At 38.0% G+C, this 15,091-nt stretch overlaps 1 protein-coding gene across 4 annotated transcripts in view; it reads right to left on the bottom strand.

Moving 5' to 3' along the window:
- The window catches only part of ECPAS (Ecm29 proteasome adaptor and scaffold), a 100,003-nt gene that overhangs the window by 41,556 nt on the left and 43,356 nt on the right, over nucleotides 1-15,091 (bottom strand). For all 4 annotated transcript variants that reach the window (XM_025888018.2, XM_025888019.2, XM_073876560.1 and 1 more), the window contains 9 exons: nucleotides 12,812-12,893; nucleotides 10,258-10,377; nucleotides 7,406-7,491; nucleotides 7,097-7,175; nucleotides 5,226-5,275; nucleotides 3,993-4,059; nucleotides 3,777-3,899; nucleotides 1,433-1,536; nucleotides 910-1,033 (listed from right to left, as the gene is read on the bottom strand). In XM_025888018.2, coding sequence (XP_025743803.1) covers nucleotides 910-1,033; nucleotides 1,433-1,536; nucleotides 3,777-3,899; nucleotides 3,993-4,059; nucleotides 5,226-5,275; nucleotides 7,097-7,175; nucleotides 7,406-7,491; nucleotides 10,258-10,377; nucleotides 12,812-12,893 — 835 coding nt within the window. The remainder of the gene's footprint in view (nucleotides 1-909; nucleotides 1,034-1,432; nucleotides 1,537-3,776; nucleotides 3,900-3,992; nucleotides 4,060-5,225; nucleotides 5,276-7,096; nucleotides 7,176-7,405; nucleotides 7,492-10,257; nucleotides 10,378-12,811; nucleotides 12,894-15,091) is intronic.

Raw genomic sequence — 15,091 nt, 5'->3', positions numbered from 1 at the left:
ATGCTCAGCGGGGAGTCTGCTTGAGATTCTCTCTCCTTCTCTCCCTCTGCCCTTGCCCCTCACATGCGTGCACGCGCGCTCTCTCTCAAATAAATAAATAAATCTTAAAAAAAAAAAGAAAAGAAGAAGAAACCTGCTCCAGGCATCTACGAACAGTCACCTCAGGCCACTGCAGGCCAGTTACTTTCATTACAAACGGAGGCAGGAGGAAAAGATGAGCACAAAAGCATCTTCTCACCACAAATATGACTGTGCCTCAGAGAAAAAAATCATGGCTACTTAGTCCTGGCCTCCAACTCCCTTAAGATGTCTATCTAAAAAAAAGCCAGGACCACCAGCCTACTCAAAGGAACCCTGACGTAAAAAGTGGGACAGGGTCAGGACTGGGGGTCACAACAGCCAGTACTCTGTCTGATCCATCAGCAGAGAGAACCACACACACACACACACACACACACACACACACACACACACACACACACACGAGGCTTGCAAAAGCAGACGTGACGTTCCCTTATGATCACAATGGAAGAAATCTGAACTGTTCCCTGAAGCATTCTTAAATTTATGGTTTCTAAATAATATCCTTAAAAATACAAAAAAAAAAAAAGGTATTTTTAAGCATGTCATACCAAGGAGAAAATTTTTAAACCCAGCCAAAATGTTGACAAGCATAAAAGGAATTTAAGTAATTCAGATTGGGGCAAAACAGATCAATTTTGAGAATTAACATTTTTCTCTTCATTTTGTATTTTCGTCCTCTCCTTGTAAATATTAACACTGTTAGAAACCTTACTACTATTCAACATTTAGTGATAACATTTTAAATGTGTCACCTAAAAAAATACATGTTTATTTTCATGATTCATTATATGACCCAAACTAACTATCTGAAGTTAAATGCCATACCTTTTCGTGAATATAATACACCATTTCCGGGAAAGAAGGCATCTGCTTAGAAGCACTTTCTTTTCTGTTTCTACCAGGAAGACACCTTAATACACGCTGTGCTTCTCCATGAACTTCTTCCCGTCTTACAGAAAGACAAATAGGAATAAAAAATAAATTGCAATAATGATAGAATGATCATGTGATGATTAAGAACAGCCATTTCGGGGGATCTGAGAAAATGTCTTAAATATATTCTTAGCTATCTAAGCAAAGAGTCATAAAATACATTGTAAGAAACTACTTCTTTTTGGAAATTTCTTGAGATTTGAAGAGTTACGTGGCTTGCATCTTTTAAGTTTACCCACAGGAAAAAAAGAATATAGGGTATAACTAAAGGTATCATATCAAGGGCCATATTTTTAACTCTTTAATAAACTGCTTCCAAATTCCATAGAGCCACACTGAAAACAAAATAAATTTTAGTAATTTTCAAATAATTTAAAATGAACCCAAATTCAAATTAACACCTTTTGAAACTTACGGATCTCCTGCAGCTAGTAAGAGCAAATATCTGGAAGGTATATGATCTGAGGGAAACACCGTGCTAGCAAATTTCACAGCCACCTGTCGAACTTGAACTTCAGGCTATTTAACACATAAATACACGCACACACAAACACATACAGATTTTAAAAAAAGAAGAAGAAAGAAGAATCCAATTACCAACAGCTCATTCCAGTCAAAATAAGTCATCTTAATTGTAAAAAATCAAAAATGAAGTTATTTTAATAAGTATGCCTAAGTAAATAAAATGAAGACAAATCATTTGTTGAAAATCTTTAATCAAGTTGTTTAAAAGTCTTTTGGACAGCGGCATCACTTAAAAAGTACTTTTATGAGCTAAATAAGGACCCTCCAAGTAAAGCAGGAAGACCCACAAAGACCATAGCCAGAGGATGTCCCTGTACACGCACATCCTCCACCCAACTTTGGGACTACGGTCACTGTGAACAGGTTTCTCGCCGTCATCTCTGCTTCCCCAACCCTCAAACTGTCAGTCACATGAATGAAATTAAGATATTTGTTTTGTTTTGTTTTTTAAAGATTTTATTTATTTGAGAGAGAGAATGAGATAGAGGGAGCATAAGAGGGGGGAGGGTCAGAGGGAGAAGCAGACTCCCTGCTGACATCAGGGAGCCCGATGCGGGACTCAATCCCGAGACTCCAGGATCATGACCTGAGCCGAAGGCAGTCGCTCAACGAACTGAGCCACCCAGGCGCCCCGAAATTAAGATATTTGGCAGGGAACACAAACAGAGGTTACCTGGAATCTCTATAAATTTGAAGCAAATTCGTCTCCAAGTTTTTCAGATTAGCTTTAGTTAAAACTGACTCAGAAGGAGTTTCAACTACATGAATATATTCAATTCACCTAAACAGAATAATAAACTAATCTACGAATACAAAATTCAATGAAAGAAGCAGTTGAAGAACCTTTATTCTGAAAAGCCTTATTCTCATGTACCTTCCCCCCAGGTCATTCTCCTAGTCACAAACCTAACATAGTGAGATGAGAGTGATATTAAGAAACAGATACTGTCCTATTCATTCAGGTATTCTTGTTCTTTTAAGCATTCCTTGAGCTACAATAAAGAGCAGTGATATTAAGGACTAGTTCATATGATTTGGCCTAGAGTCTGGTTGCTTTAAATGTAGTCTGAGAAAAGAACACCAACTAGCTTCGGTTTAGTAACACTGCTACATGATTTGATCTGCATGTGTATAACCAGAACCCACATGCATTATACAAGCATCATATATCCTTGTACGATTACCTAGGGAAAGATTTAAGTGTTCTATTCTAATGAGCTTCCAAATAAGCCCACACTTCTTTGTCCACAATATAGGACTATGAACCATGTACAAGAGCATCCAACAGTGGAACTCGATATACAGTACTGTTTTTGAGTGTACATAATAATCCTGTCATATTTCAATAGAAACCAGATATCTTTCTGAACCTTTAGTAATTCCCTTGATATCAATGTATTACATATGCCAGCCAAATTTCAGTAAGACACAATATATATTAATCATACCAATACTTTTTGACATCATTCCCTCTTCTAATCTCCCTCTTTCTACTCCTAGAAATGGAGGACAAAGAACTGACTATAGCAAGTCCATATTATTTTATATTGTATATTATATATTACATATACGTATGTGTATATATAGATACTCAAAATTTTCTATAAAATACCATGACAGCCAAATAAAGAGGACTAGAAGGAAGAAGACTATGTATGATATACTGGCTTACTTCCTACAGACTCGATTTTAAGGTATAAAGTTTGTCTTTCTTTCCTTCTGCTTTTCCCCCAGTGTTGGCTATAGAACTCCATCCCAAAGGACTGTAGTGTTCAGCTACCAAGTAAGACAAAAGACTTCCAACTTGGAGGACATGACATCAACAACAGTTTCCCAACCTGAAAGGCTTTAAACATAAAACCTCTGAGAATATCACCACTCCTTCTCCCCTAAAATCAGATTCCCATCATGAAGAATTAAAAATCAATCAGAAATCACAGTCCTGGGCCGCCTGGGTGGCTCAGGTGGTTAAGTGTCTGCCTTCGGCTCAGGTCATGATCCCAGGGTCCTGGGATCGAGTCCCACACCAGGCTCCCTGCTCAGCAGCAGGGAGTCTGCTTTTCCCTCTGCCCTCCCTCAAATAAATAAAATCTTTAAAAATAATAAATCACAGTCCAAGTGAAACCAAATATTCTTAATTGTCAAGATCATTAAGGAAAAAAAGCAATTCCAATTCTGTTCTTAAAAATGTACACTGTATCAGCAACCATGGCAGTTCACATAGTTGGACCTACCTTTATTAAGTATGAAGCCACAAGTGCCTCCATGAGAGTTCGCTGTGCTCCCTCCAAAGTACTATAAGCTCCCACCATCATAGATAATGCTTCTTGAATAGCAAGCCGAGTCTCAGGCTCTTCCTATAAATATAATAAAAATAGTGTTTCCCTCCCTGTCAGGTTTCCAGGTCAGCATCCAAGCGGAAAGCATAAACCTGCTGGGTGTTTCCCTACCTTACAAAGGGCTTCAAAAAGCTGCTGCACAAGAGCTATATCCTTGGTGAATAAATGGGGCATTCGACTGTAAGAGAATACAAGACCATTATTACGATCGTAAATTTCCATGAGGTTAGAAGAAAATGTAACTGAACACAAATTTTCTTGAAATGCATTTTCATCTCTAAACATAATGTCAACAGGGTGCCTGGGGGGCTCAGATGGTTAAGCATCTGCCTTCGGCTCAGGTCATGATCCCAGGGTCCTGGGATCAAGTCCCGCATCGGGCTCCCTGGGAGCCTGCTTCTCCCTCTGCCTCTCTCTCTCTGTCTCTCATGAATAAATAAAAAATCTTTAAAAATAAATAGATATATAAATAAATAAATAAGCATAATGTCGACATCATTAGATTACCTCCCCAAAGAGCCAAATATTGTTAAAAGTAAATACTTAGTTCTTCAACTGTCTAATATAAGTAACCCATGATTAGAATACATACTACCCAGACAGAGCCTTTATAAGATTCCATGCATTCAGTTAACATTTCTGATTTTAACATAAGAGAAATAGACAATTAAGACCAAACTGCTATTTAAACTAAAGGCTATCATGTAAGTGCTGTATCAGGTGACTGAGGGTGGCTTTCCTCTGAGCCCCAAAGATCCTTTCCCTGCACAGACAGAAGAGCAAGACCTAGTCTACACAGGCCAGTACAGGCCTTGCGCCACGGCTGGCAGCACCACACGGTGCCACAGTCTCCCTGAAATATAGGGAAGGAAGAGGAAACCAGGAGGAAGTGGAAGGAGGAAATCATACCATAAGCAGAAGAAAAAAAATCCACCTCTGGAAACAGGGCCACCCAGAATCATAATATAGCACTATCAGAAAAGAGAGTCAAGAGCTAAACCTTGATGATTGTGGTTATAAAGACTAGTTGGTAAGCAGCCACAAGAACACTTAAGGTCAATCAAATGTCTCCAGGGTGCAAGAAAAAGTAACCCATTAAGATACAATCCAGTTCAAAAATCTCATTTCAAGACTACCATTTAATATGGAAACATATCTATCTTCAAATGGAATGTCTCACATCATTTTCCTTCTACAAGGAAAACATTCCTAAACAACCCATGGCCATTAAATACATTTCCTTTCAAAATCACAACCAATTTATTCTCCATCCATTATTAAATGCCACATAATTTTTCTTAGTTTACCAACAGGATATCTCTCACTGAAGAAGAGTTTACTCACCTGGAGAGTTTTCCAACAGCTGAATATGCCATTGACAGTAGCTTAGGGTCCTTGAAATTAAGAAAAAAAAAAAAAAAGAACAAAAAACAGACAAAACAAAAAATACAGTAAACGGCAAAACCTTTTTGCTGCAATTACATGCATTATTTTACTCCTTGTTAAACCTGGTCTCACTCTGCCTAACTACATGATATTAGCATCTAACAAAACAAACAAACAAAAAAAAGTCCAAACCCGGAATCATCACACTACTGAAAAGAAAAACAAAACAAAACTTTGCATCCCCAACTCACTCCAAAAGGAAAACACAGAGATCATATATGAAAGGGTTCTCTCAGCTGGTGCTAAGTTCAGGATATTTTCAACACTATGTACCCTGCAAACACCAAAATTCATCTTCAACACACTGGGAAAACAGCTTAACTTATCAGAAAATTCACCACTGGTCGCACAGACTAGGATCCTCCATCTCTCCCCCCAAAATTGCAGTAAGCTGGGGAACGATTACCTAAAACACTGCATGATAATAAACAGCTTCCCCTCATATCTTCCATTATAAAAAAATGAAAGGGATCCTAGTCATCAGGTGAGTGAGGTTCCCTCCTCAGACAGACAGAATTTTATATTGTTTTATGAAAACCAATAGTCTGATTACTCAGAAAAAAGGAACACGTCTGTGAGTTGAAGTTTATACAATTAACATAGGACTCACTCTTCCACACCTTGATGGACACACTTAACAGATTCATCTGTTGGGAAGCCCTGCAGGTACCTCCAGGAGGTACAGAGATTAGGGACCTATGGTTTATCTGGCCTCTCGAATTTATTTTTAAATATACAGATTCTCCCTAAAAGCCCAAAAGCATTTTTATTTCTACCAACCATCCCAAGCATCAGACTATGTATGCCATTAAAAAAAACTCTGAAAGGTTTCCTAGGCCTCAAAAACCCTGCAAGCACTATTCAGTAAAAGATAGGAGAGCCAGGCCTACCACTGCTCCCAAAGGAACTGTACAGGAATGAACAGCTTTTCCCTAATAATAATACCTACTAAAGTGCATTCGATGTGCTGAACAATTTTTGTGTATAATCTCATTTAATCTTCACAGTAATCCAATGAACAGGTATTATTTTCATTTTTCTAATAAAGAACAGAGCTCCAAAGAATTTAAGCAACTCATCAAAGAACAAAACTAGGATTCCAACTCAATTCTAACTCCAACCGGCAGAATGTTAATTAGTATACAACTGCAAACATGCATTCATGTTTAGTTAAGACTTAGGAAAATAATGCTCACTAGAGTTCTTGCAATATTACTTTCTTTAGCAAATTCACCTGAACTACATGAAGATGGTTAAGAGTGACACAGCAAGGACAACGGGGATTCCAAAGAATCCTCATCCCACTTAGCTTAAGGAATCAAAAACTTACTGAATGCATGTTTTTATATAATTTTGAATTGGTAAAAAACTCAGCCCTTAAGAATTAACACTATTTCTAAATATAAGCAAATCCAAATAAACATCCATATGGAAACAAATCATAAAATAAAATGTAATGCTTTCCATTCCATTTTTGCACAGTGCCTAAAAGCAGAATAAAATGCAGTTGCTTTAAAAGATGTTATTTAAAGAAGCAACAAGACCCCTCGAAATTTGTACTGTATTTTTAACACTTAATTCCAAAAACAAAAAAGCAAAAGATGGCAGTAATTTCTGAAATTCACACCACTTCAAGTAAAAATGTTAAGAAATGATGGAACAATAGCAAACTGTAACTAACTAAACAAACATGCAGACCAGAAAGATTGATAACAGAAAATACTTTAAAATATAAAATGTTAACAGTGTTTAAAAGACAAGTCACTTACTTCTTTATATTCATTGATTAGCTTGGTGAGGCCATTCAAAAGCATTGGACCTAATGGCTTAATCTTGATTTCTGGACAACTTTAAAAAAATAGCACACATACACAAAAGCAAGATAAGAATCTCATTATTAGCGCATCTTTTCAGATGATGACTTAAAATAATTAGAGACACAACTGAAATAACCTATTAAAACCTAAAATATTTTCAAGATGAGCAAACATGGTTTCTTTCTGGGTAAGAAAGAAATACTTGAATCATTTGCTCACTCCAACAGCTTGAAATTTTACAAATAGTTCAAAAAAACTTACGTTATACAAATGTGATGCACAAACTGCAGGGATAATGTTCTCAATTTTGAATTTGTATTTGTACCAAAAAGTCCATCATACACCACCTATGAAAAAGGGACAATGTCAAGAACACCAATTAATACCAGCAATTTGCTATTCTCAGATATTAGGATTCAAGAGCAGATCTTGTGCACTACCCCTTGTCATTCAAAATTAACACAGTTCTTTTTAATACAGATAATCATCTTAGTTGACCAACTTAGGAAGCCGTCAGTAGCTCCAATCAGGAGTCTGTGGAATAACAAACACAGTGGTTAGTCTTGACAGTCTGCAAAACTTGTGGGTCTACCACCAGAAAGCAACAGAGTTCACAGTGGGCCCTCAGTCTGCCACTCCGTATCACACAGGGGACATGAGCAGATAAAGCCACTCTGGTTCCTTAATTACATGTAGTCAGTCATTCCAAACAAATTATAATAAAAGCTTCATGGAAAATGTCAAGATTAAAGCATTTATTCTACAAGTGTAGAATACAGGTGCTCCATGTATGGTGTAGTCATGCCTAGGTGGCAACAGATCACACAGGTGAGTCCTATACAGCATCTAGAAGGTTCAGACATTAGACAGCAATGTCAAAGAAATCTAAATTCCTCAAATTCCCACTTTCCACGGGACGGACAGTCTTACACTTAGAAAAAAAAATCTCACATTGGTTTCTAAAATGACTAGCAGTATTCTGATCTTACTTAACAATGACATGTGACTGAACAGGACCGAGCTCTGCTGGGTAACCAACACTAGCCAGGTACTGTGAGACACACGAAGAGACAAGCATTGCTCCCAAGGCACCCGATCTGCTTGAGGGATCAAAATGTACATACATTAAAAATGATACAGGACAATATATAATCACATGCTACCTTATTCAGAAAAGACTTCTAGAAAATTTATCTGATGATGCGAAATTATACAGAATAATATGGTAAGATAAAAGAAGCAAAAGAATTAATCAGAATACTAATGTTTTATCAGAAAAAATAAAATTCACTGTGCACATATTATATGCAAAGAATTATGCTGGGTACTTTCGTATGTTCAAAATCAGGGTGAGGTACTATGTGCCTAGTTAAAGCCACTGGTATCAGGAAAGAAGAGGCTCATCTGAATGATGCCTTGAAGGATTTCTATGATTGACAGGTGGAGTAGAGAGGGGTAGGGCCAATTATGTAGGAGAAAAGTAATGCAATCATTAAAAATGGGAATAGAAAGAAGATGTGTGTGAGGGACAGTGAGTTTGTCTTTGAATACACCAAGTTTTAGCCGATTTATTTGGAAAACATAAATAACTACAAATAAAGTACACACCTACAGGATGTCTATGAATATTTTGTCACAAAATTCCAGCTGCTTATTATGTAATGTAGTGTTACTACAACCAAAATTTCTGAACCAGAATTATCAAGACACTACCCAGGAAACAGTGCTTGCGAACACCAATTATAAAACACCAATTATGAAAAAGAAATGACAGAAACTCTGGGATAATTTTATGTTTATGAGACAGAGAATACTTTAAAGTCATCAAATATTAGAGTGCCAGATGGGGGAATAAAAGTTTTATCATCGAGGGGGAGGAAGTAGCCACTTCAACAAAATAAGCCTTAAGAGGGAGAGATGCTAAGACAGAAGTCTAGGCCCTCCATACAGTGAGCACGATGGCAAGTGTTCTCACTTGGGGACTGAAAAACGAGAGCGGCAGCAAGTGGGAACATTACAGACGGGAGGTGACGCGCTGGAGGGAATCCTGAAACAGGAGTAGATGTTGACCAGGCTGAAGGGGGAAAGGGGAGGGCTCTGGCAGGCAGAGGGAACATCATGAGCGGAGACACAGAGCGATGAAAGCAGCATCTTTAAAGAGGAACAATCTTCGGTTGGAGCCTAAGGTACAGGGCAAGGGGGTGGTGAGACAGGAGACCAGGAGAGAGAGAACTGCTAACCTGTCAGCTCGTACTCGGAACGTGGTAACTGAATGAGTACTAGCCACTGTGCTCCCAATTTTCTATCACCCCATTCAGTCTTTAAAACCTTGCTACGAGTAAGCTGCTGTTATTACACCCATTTTACAGATTCAAAAAAGAACTTTTTAAGAAAAACAGAAAAAACCCTGAGGCTTATTTAGGATCTACAGCAAATAACTGATGACAAAATTTTACTCAAATCTATCTGCTACCTGAGCTGAGCTGGTCACCACTTGGGCAAAAAAGGTAGGAGCTTCTGCAGAGGGACTCGTGTCCTGTACTAACAGAGTACAAGGATCTCCAACTGCAACAAAAACTCTGGTGGCAACAGAGAAAATAGGCTGACTGTCTTTCAGATGAGAGGAGGGGAAACAAGATAGATTACTGTGATGGCCAAAGTGAGAAGGCACAGTCCCAATTAACATCAGCATTAGGTGGAGGGAGATGAAGATACTGAGGCAGCAGAATCAAGAGAATTTGGCCACTGCTGTCACGTAGGGGTTCAGTTAAGGATGACACTTGATAACTGAATTTTTCCACTTAACTGACCACCAGAAACTTGTTTGCCTAAGACAAACATTTTTGGAGAAAAGCCACGCAGAAAAGCACTAGTTTGAAAGGACAGTCACCATACATTTAAGTTGAGTGTTAACTATATATAGTATGTATCCTATAACAAAAAATTAACCATGTCTGCAGCTAAACTTGAGATAGAAAAAAAAGATGGAATCTCATTAGACTTGTTATGTACATCAACATACCTCCCAAATATGCATTAATGCAGTTCTTTCTGTAATTAGACAGACATAAAAGTTGTAAACAGGCCATTTTTCTCTGGAAAGAATGAATTACCTGGATGTTAGCTGGGAACGTTTCTGCAGCTTGTCTAGAACGAAGGAGATGGGGGACAATCTTTAACTTAACCCTTGTACTGACGGGGTCCCTCTTCAGCTCTGGTTTCAGAACTGCTCCCTGTTAAAAATATGTTTAATTATAACTCAGCAGTTCAAAATTACTACTCACTGAAAACAGTCATGAGAAATCATAAAATCACTGGTCTCTCAATCTTTTCTTTCAAGATTCCTTTACACTCTTACAAACTACTGAACACTCCAAAGAGCTTTTGCTATACTGAAATACCTATCAATATTTGCTATATTAGAAATGAAAACTGGGAAATTTTTAAATATTCATTTAAAATTATAATAAATCCATTATACATTTTCATAACATATTTTTAAGATTAACTATATTTTCCCAAACAAAAAACTGTACTGAGTGGCACTGTTTCATATTTTCTCTAAATATCTTAATTGTCCACCTTAACAGAAGAGAGTTGGATTCTTTTATCTTCTGCCTTCAATCTGTTCTGGTATGTTGTTCTAGTTAAATTACATAAAAAAAAAAAAAATTGGCACTGGGTGGGGCCAAAAGAACAAAACAAAACCCAGTTTCATAAAGATATGTGTTTGGAAAAGTGGGGATGATTTTAGCTTTTTCGGGTAATTCCATATAGTCTTTGATACTACAGCAAAACTTAATAGTTTCTTAAAGGCTAGTTACAATTTGGATTTGAAACCTTATCACTGAACTTTTGTATACTCTGTTATACTAAATTCCACTGATCTGTGTTGCCCACTGAATGGCCCCCTTACCCTCGTAATGCTTCTGTAACATCACTGGTCATTTGGAAAGTACTGGCTCATGAGTTAGGCAAACATTTCATTATAAAATAGTTTTTAAAATCACATGTTATCACCACCACCAATCTAATCAGAAAAATCTGTAGGTACTAACAAAATGTCAGGCTCATTGTGATGGGTACAAGTTTCCCTAAATAGTAATTTTTGCTTGAAAGTCCAGCTTTTACCACTGCCAATAAACCACGTGAATTGTTTTTCTTGAAGCCTCATTTCTTCATTTTAGAGAACGTATCTGCCAAATACCATCTCAATATCCACAGCTTCCCAGCCTACAGGTAAAATAGTTTTTACTGCTTCATCAAAGATATTCTTTTCTTTTTTAAGATTTATTTATTTATTTTAGAGAGAGGGAGAGAGAAAGTATGCATGAGGAGGAGGCACAGTGAGAGAGGGAGAGAGAATCTGAAGCAGACTCCACAGTGAGCACGGAGCCTGACACGGGGCTTAATCCCACGACCCCGAGATCATGACCCAAGCAGAAACCAAGTGTCAGCTGCTCAGCTGAACCGCCCAGGCGCCTCATCAAAAATATTCTTAAGTAAAGCTGAGTTTTATTCTTTTTTTTTTTTTAACAATGAGTGCTGACAGTTAAGAACACAGTAACTACTAGTACTATTTAGTGACACAGTTGTGGTTCGTGCTAGGACCCCAGCAGTTACACCCACCATTGTTGGTGCACCATCAGTGCAAATATCAACACAATAAAAAAAAAAAAAAAATCTCCCTATGACCCGACAGGGGTGCATGGACCACATTCTAAGAAGCACTGACCTAATTCAACCCTTTCATTTTCTCCACAAAGAATATGAGGCCAAGAAAAGCCCTGTGATTAGCCAAATCTCTCCTCCCCAGTACATTTATGTGCAGCCATTCAGGACTAGAACCCAAGGGGGAGGCTCCCAATTCCCAATTCATTGTTCTTTCTGCCACATCACACTCAATTTAATCTAACTGGAAATAGTATGTGGGGGGGGGTATGATTTTTAAAACAACTATTTATGGTTTAAAAAGCAAGCAAGCAAAAAAATAATCCTTGTATGTCTGGATTTGAACTTGAGAACACTTCTAAACACAGTGAACTGAACAGAATTTAGCTTATTAAGAAACACCTTACTTGGAGGCTTCAGAAGAACCCATCTATTGTCCTAGATTTTAGACCAGAGGTCAACAAATGAGCCAATGGGCCAGATCTGGCCCACCATCTGTCTTGATAAAGCCTATGAGTTAAAAATAGTGCTTATGTTTTCAAATGATTTTTTAAAAATCAAAAGATTAGTACTTCAGAATATGTGAGTATTATATGAAATTCAAATTTCAGTAGCCACGAAGTTATACTGGCATACAGCCATGCTCCTTCGTGTGTTGCCTACAACTGCTTTCATATTAGGGCAGAGCTGAATGGTTGTTGCCTCACAATCACATGACCGGCAAAGCCTAAAAAACTGACAGAAAAAAGTGTGTGGATCCCTAATCCAGACAGTGTATCATCATTATTTAAGTACAGGAATTGAAACGACCAGCTCAAATAAACTAAGTTACCAGAAAATCTTAATCCACCCAGACAACATGGCTTAAAACTAGTATTTCCTCCAGGATAAATTCAGCTTAAGTCAAGATAACTAGGAGAAAAAGTTCAAATATATGGAGCTCATGTCAACCAAATGCTTTTTATGATGATGTGAGAATAAACCAAAACAACCTACCTCTTTTGTCTTCAGTGGTATATCTCCAAGGTATACCTTGTACATCTTATTAATGATGGCAGGATTATTCCAGTCAATCAAGCTACAGAAGGTTTCAACACAGCTTGTTAAAATTATTTTTTTGGTCCCACTTCAATGATTTCAAAAAATACACAGCCCCAATATTCGTTACCAAAGGAAAATGTCAGAAATACACAAATGAACTGAGCAACTGACTTGTAGAAGAGAGGAAAGGGATTAATTTAGATCAATGTTAGTTTCTAAACAGAAATCGAGGAAGTCACTTGTCCCACCCTGATTCAATAGCTCATTACATCCACGGCCCAATTTGACACCCATACAAGAAAAATGGACTGTATTTTCCTCTCAGGGCCAATGTCACGGAGCAGTTCCGACAGAGCAGAGCTGTAGTACACTTGTTCAAAGAGAACTGAGGCAAGCATCATTCTTCTGTTGAACTATCTGGAAACCCAAAAGTGATAAGGAAAGTGACCCAAAAATAAAAAAAAATTATCCATTAAAGCCCCAACCCTAAGAAGCTGGCAGCCCCTCCCATTTCTCTTATATTGTGTTACCATGACCTCCAGCCTCCCTCTCTTCCTTCTCTGCCAGCACGTATTTGCAGCTTCATCACCTAACCCTAATAGCAGTCATGCTGCCATTAGTCCCTGACTTGCTCCTACTCGGGCCGCACACTGTCAGGTGAATGAGGATACGGCACCGTACCCTATACCACCACCCCCTGCGGCAGCCCCTCCCAGTCACGTTACAAACCTAGCAGTACTGCAAGCCTGTGTGTCACTTCGTCAGTGACATTTAAACCATACTATCTTCTCTCTGCCTCCTGACACTGGTTCTGCTTCCAAGCTATGTTCTAATCTGTGCAAACACAATTTCTGATGCTGCTCTGACAGGTTTTCTAATCCATCTCTTCTTTCACAGTTCATCCATTTGCCTCTTCCTCAGACAGCCACAAATCCACTATCCTCGAAGATGTTCCACTGTTCTACTTTAGTTTCTATTCACCTACACTCTCCTCAGGTGACTGCTATTAACTAATCCTCAAGCTCCACCTTTGTTTCCCTTCTATAAATACATCAGGCGTAGAGATTTTTGACAACACATACACACTTTGTTTTTAGTAAAACTTAATGGTAAAAACAAACTAAAAACTAGTAAGGATAATTTTCACTGTTTCCTCTACTTTCCCCTTGCCATCTTTCTAGTTTTATTACATTTGTTGTGAAAATTCAGAAATGTACAGAAATTTATCATCTGTATACCATACCCCTCTCTATTCCTTTTCAGTAACCACTAACTTTGGTGTATCTTTTTCTAGACTTCTCTCTTATGCATGTAAAATGGGTGGATGGTATAGCAGGTAGGTAGGTAAAGAAACAGATTAAAGAGAGATGCATCACCTGAAGAGATACTTCAGGATTTTTCTTTTAACAAAATGGGAAAATATCTACATGCCGTTCTCAACTTATTTTTTACCTCTTAACAATGTTAAACTCCTCTTATGAAAAAAATGCACACTTGTTTTAACAGACAAAATCGAAACAACTAGAATACTTCTGCACCACATTTACATTTCTAACAATCCGATCCACTACATGGTGTAAAGAATGGGGCCAGCTCAAACACAATGAGAAGTTTTAAAGGAAGATTTTTTGATACTTCGAAACCAAATAAATTCTTTGAAAGGGATACCAGGAGGATGCAGCTATAAGCAGCATGAAGGAACTTTAGATGGGGGGGGCGGTGTTAAAAGTACAGTCTAGTTCAGTTTCCTTATTCCACAGAGTCCAAGGCCTGGTAGGTTACAAGAGGCTTTCACACTCCATCAGCAAGAGGCGTGACCAGAATTAACGCCATGACAACGTGCTCCTCCCCTACGCTGCCTTACCCCTGCCTTGGAGGGGTACACCGCTCCTAACTGCCCCCACACGTGCAGTCCGCTTACGGACATGTAACCGAAGACACAACGAAGTTACCTTCCTTACTCAGTTACACCTACTTGTATCACTTTCTTTGAAGTGGAAAAACGACAATACATGCACTCCACTGCCTTTTAGCATGCTATTACATTAAGCATTAAAACAAATGAAGAACATAACTCTTCCACAATTGTGATAGTTTTCAACCAAGTAACTTAATTTCTCCTGTTGTTTTTCCAGTCTCCCCACATCTCCTGTTTTAAATCAGTACACATATTATTTTGTATTCCGCTGTATTCATTTGCCATTACTTGGGGACAATTTACACATTGTTTTATTA

Source organism: Callorhinus ursinus, unplaced genomic scaffold, assembly GCF_003265705.2.
Source record: "Callorhinus ursinus isolate GAN/ISIS: 27379988/994484 unplaced genomic scaffold, GSC_fseal_2.0 scaffold24, whole genome shotgun sequence".
NCBI classification, from domain to species: Eukaryota; Metazoa; Chordata; class Mammalia; order Carnivora; family Otariidae; genus Callorhinus; species Callorhinus ursinus.
Note: the sequence above shows the minus strand (reverse complement) of the source record. Positions and strands in the feature narration are given on the sequence as shown.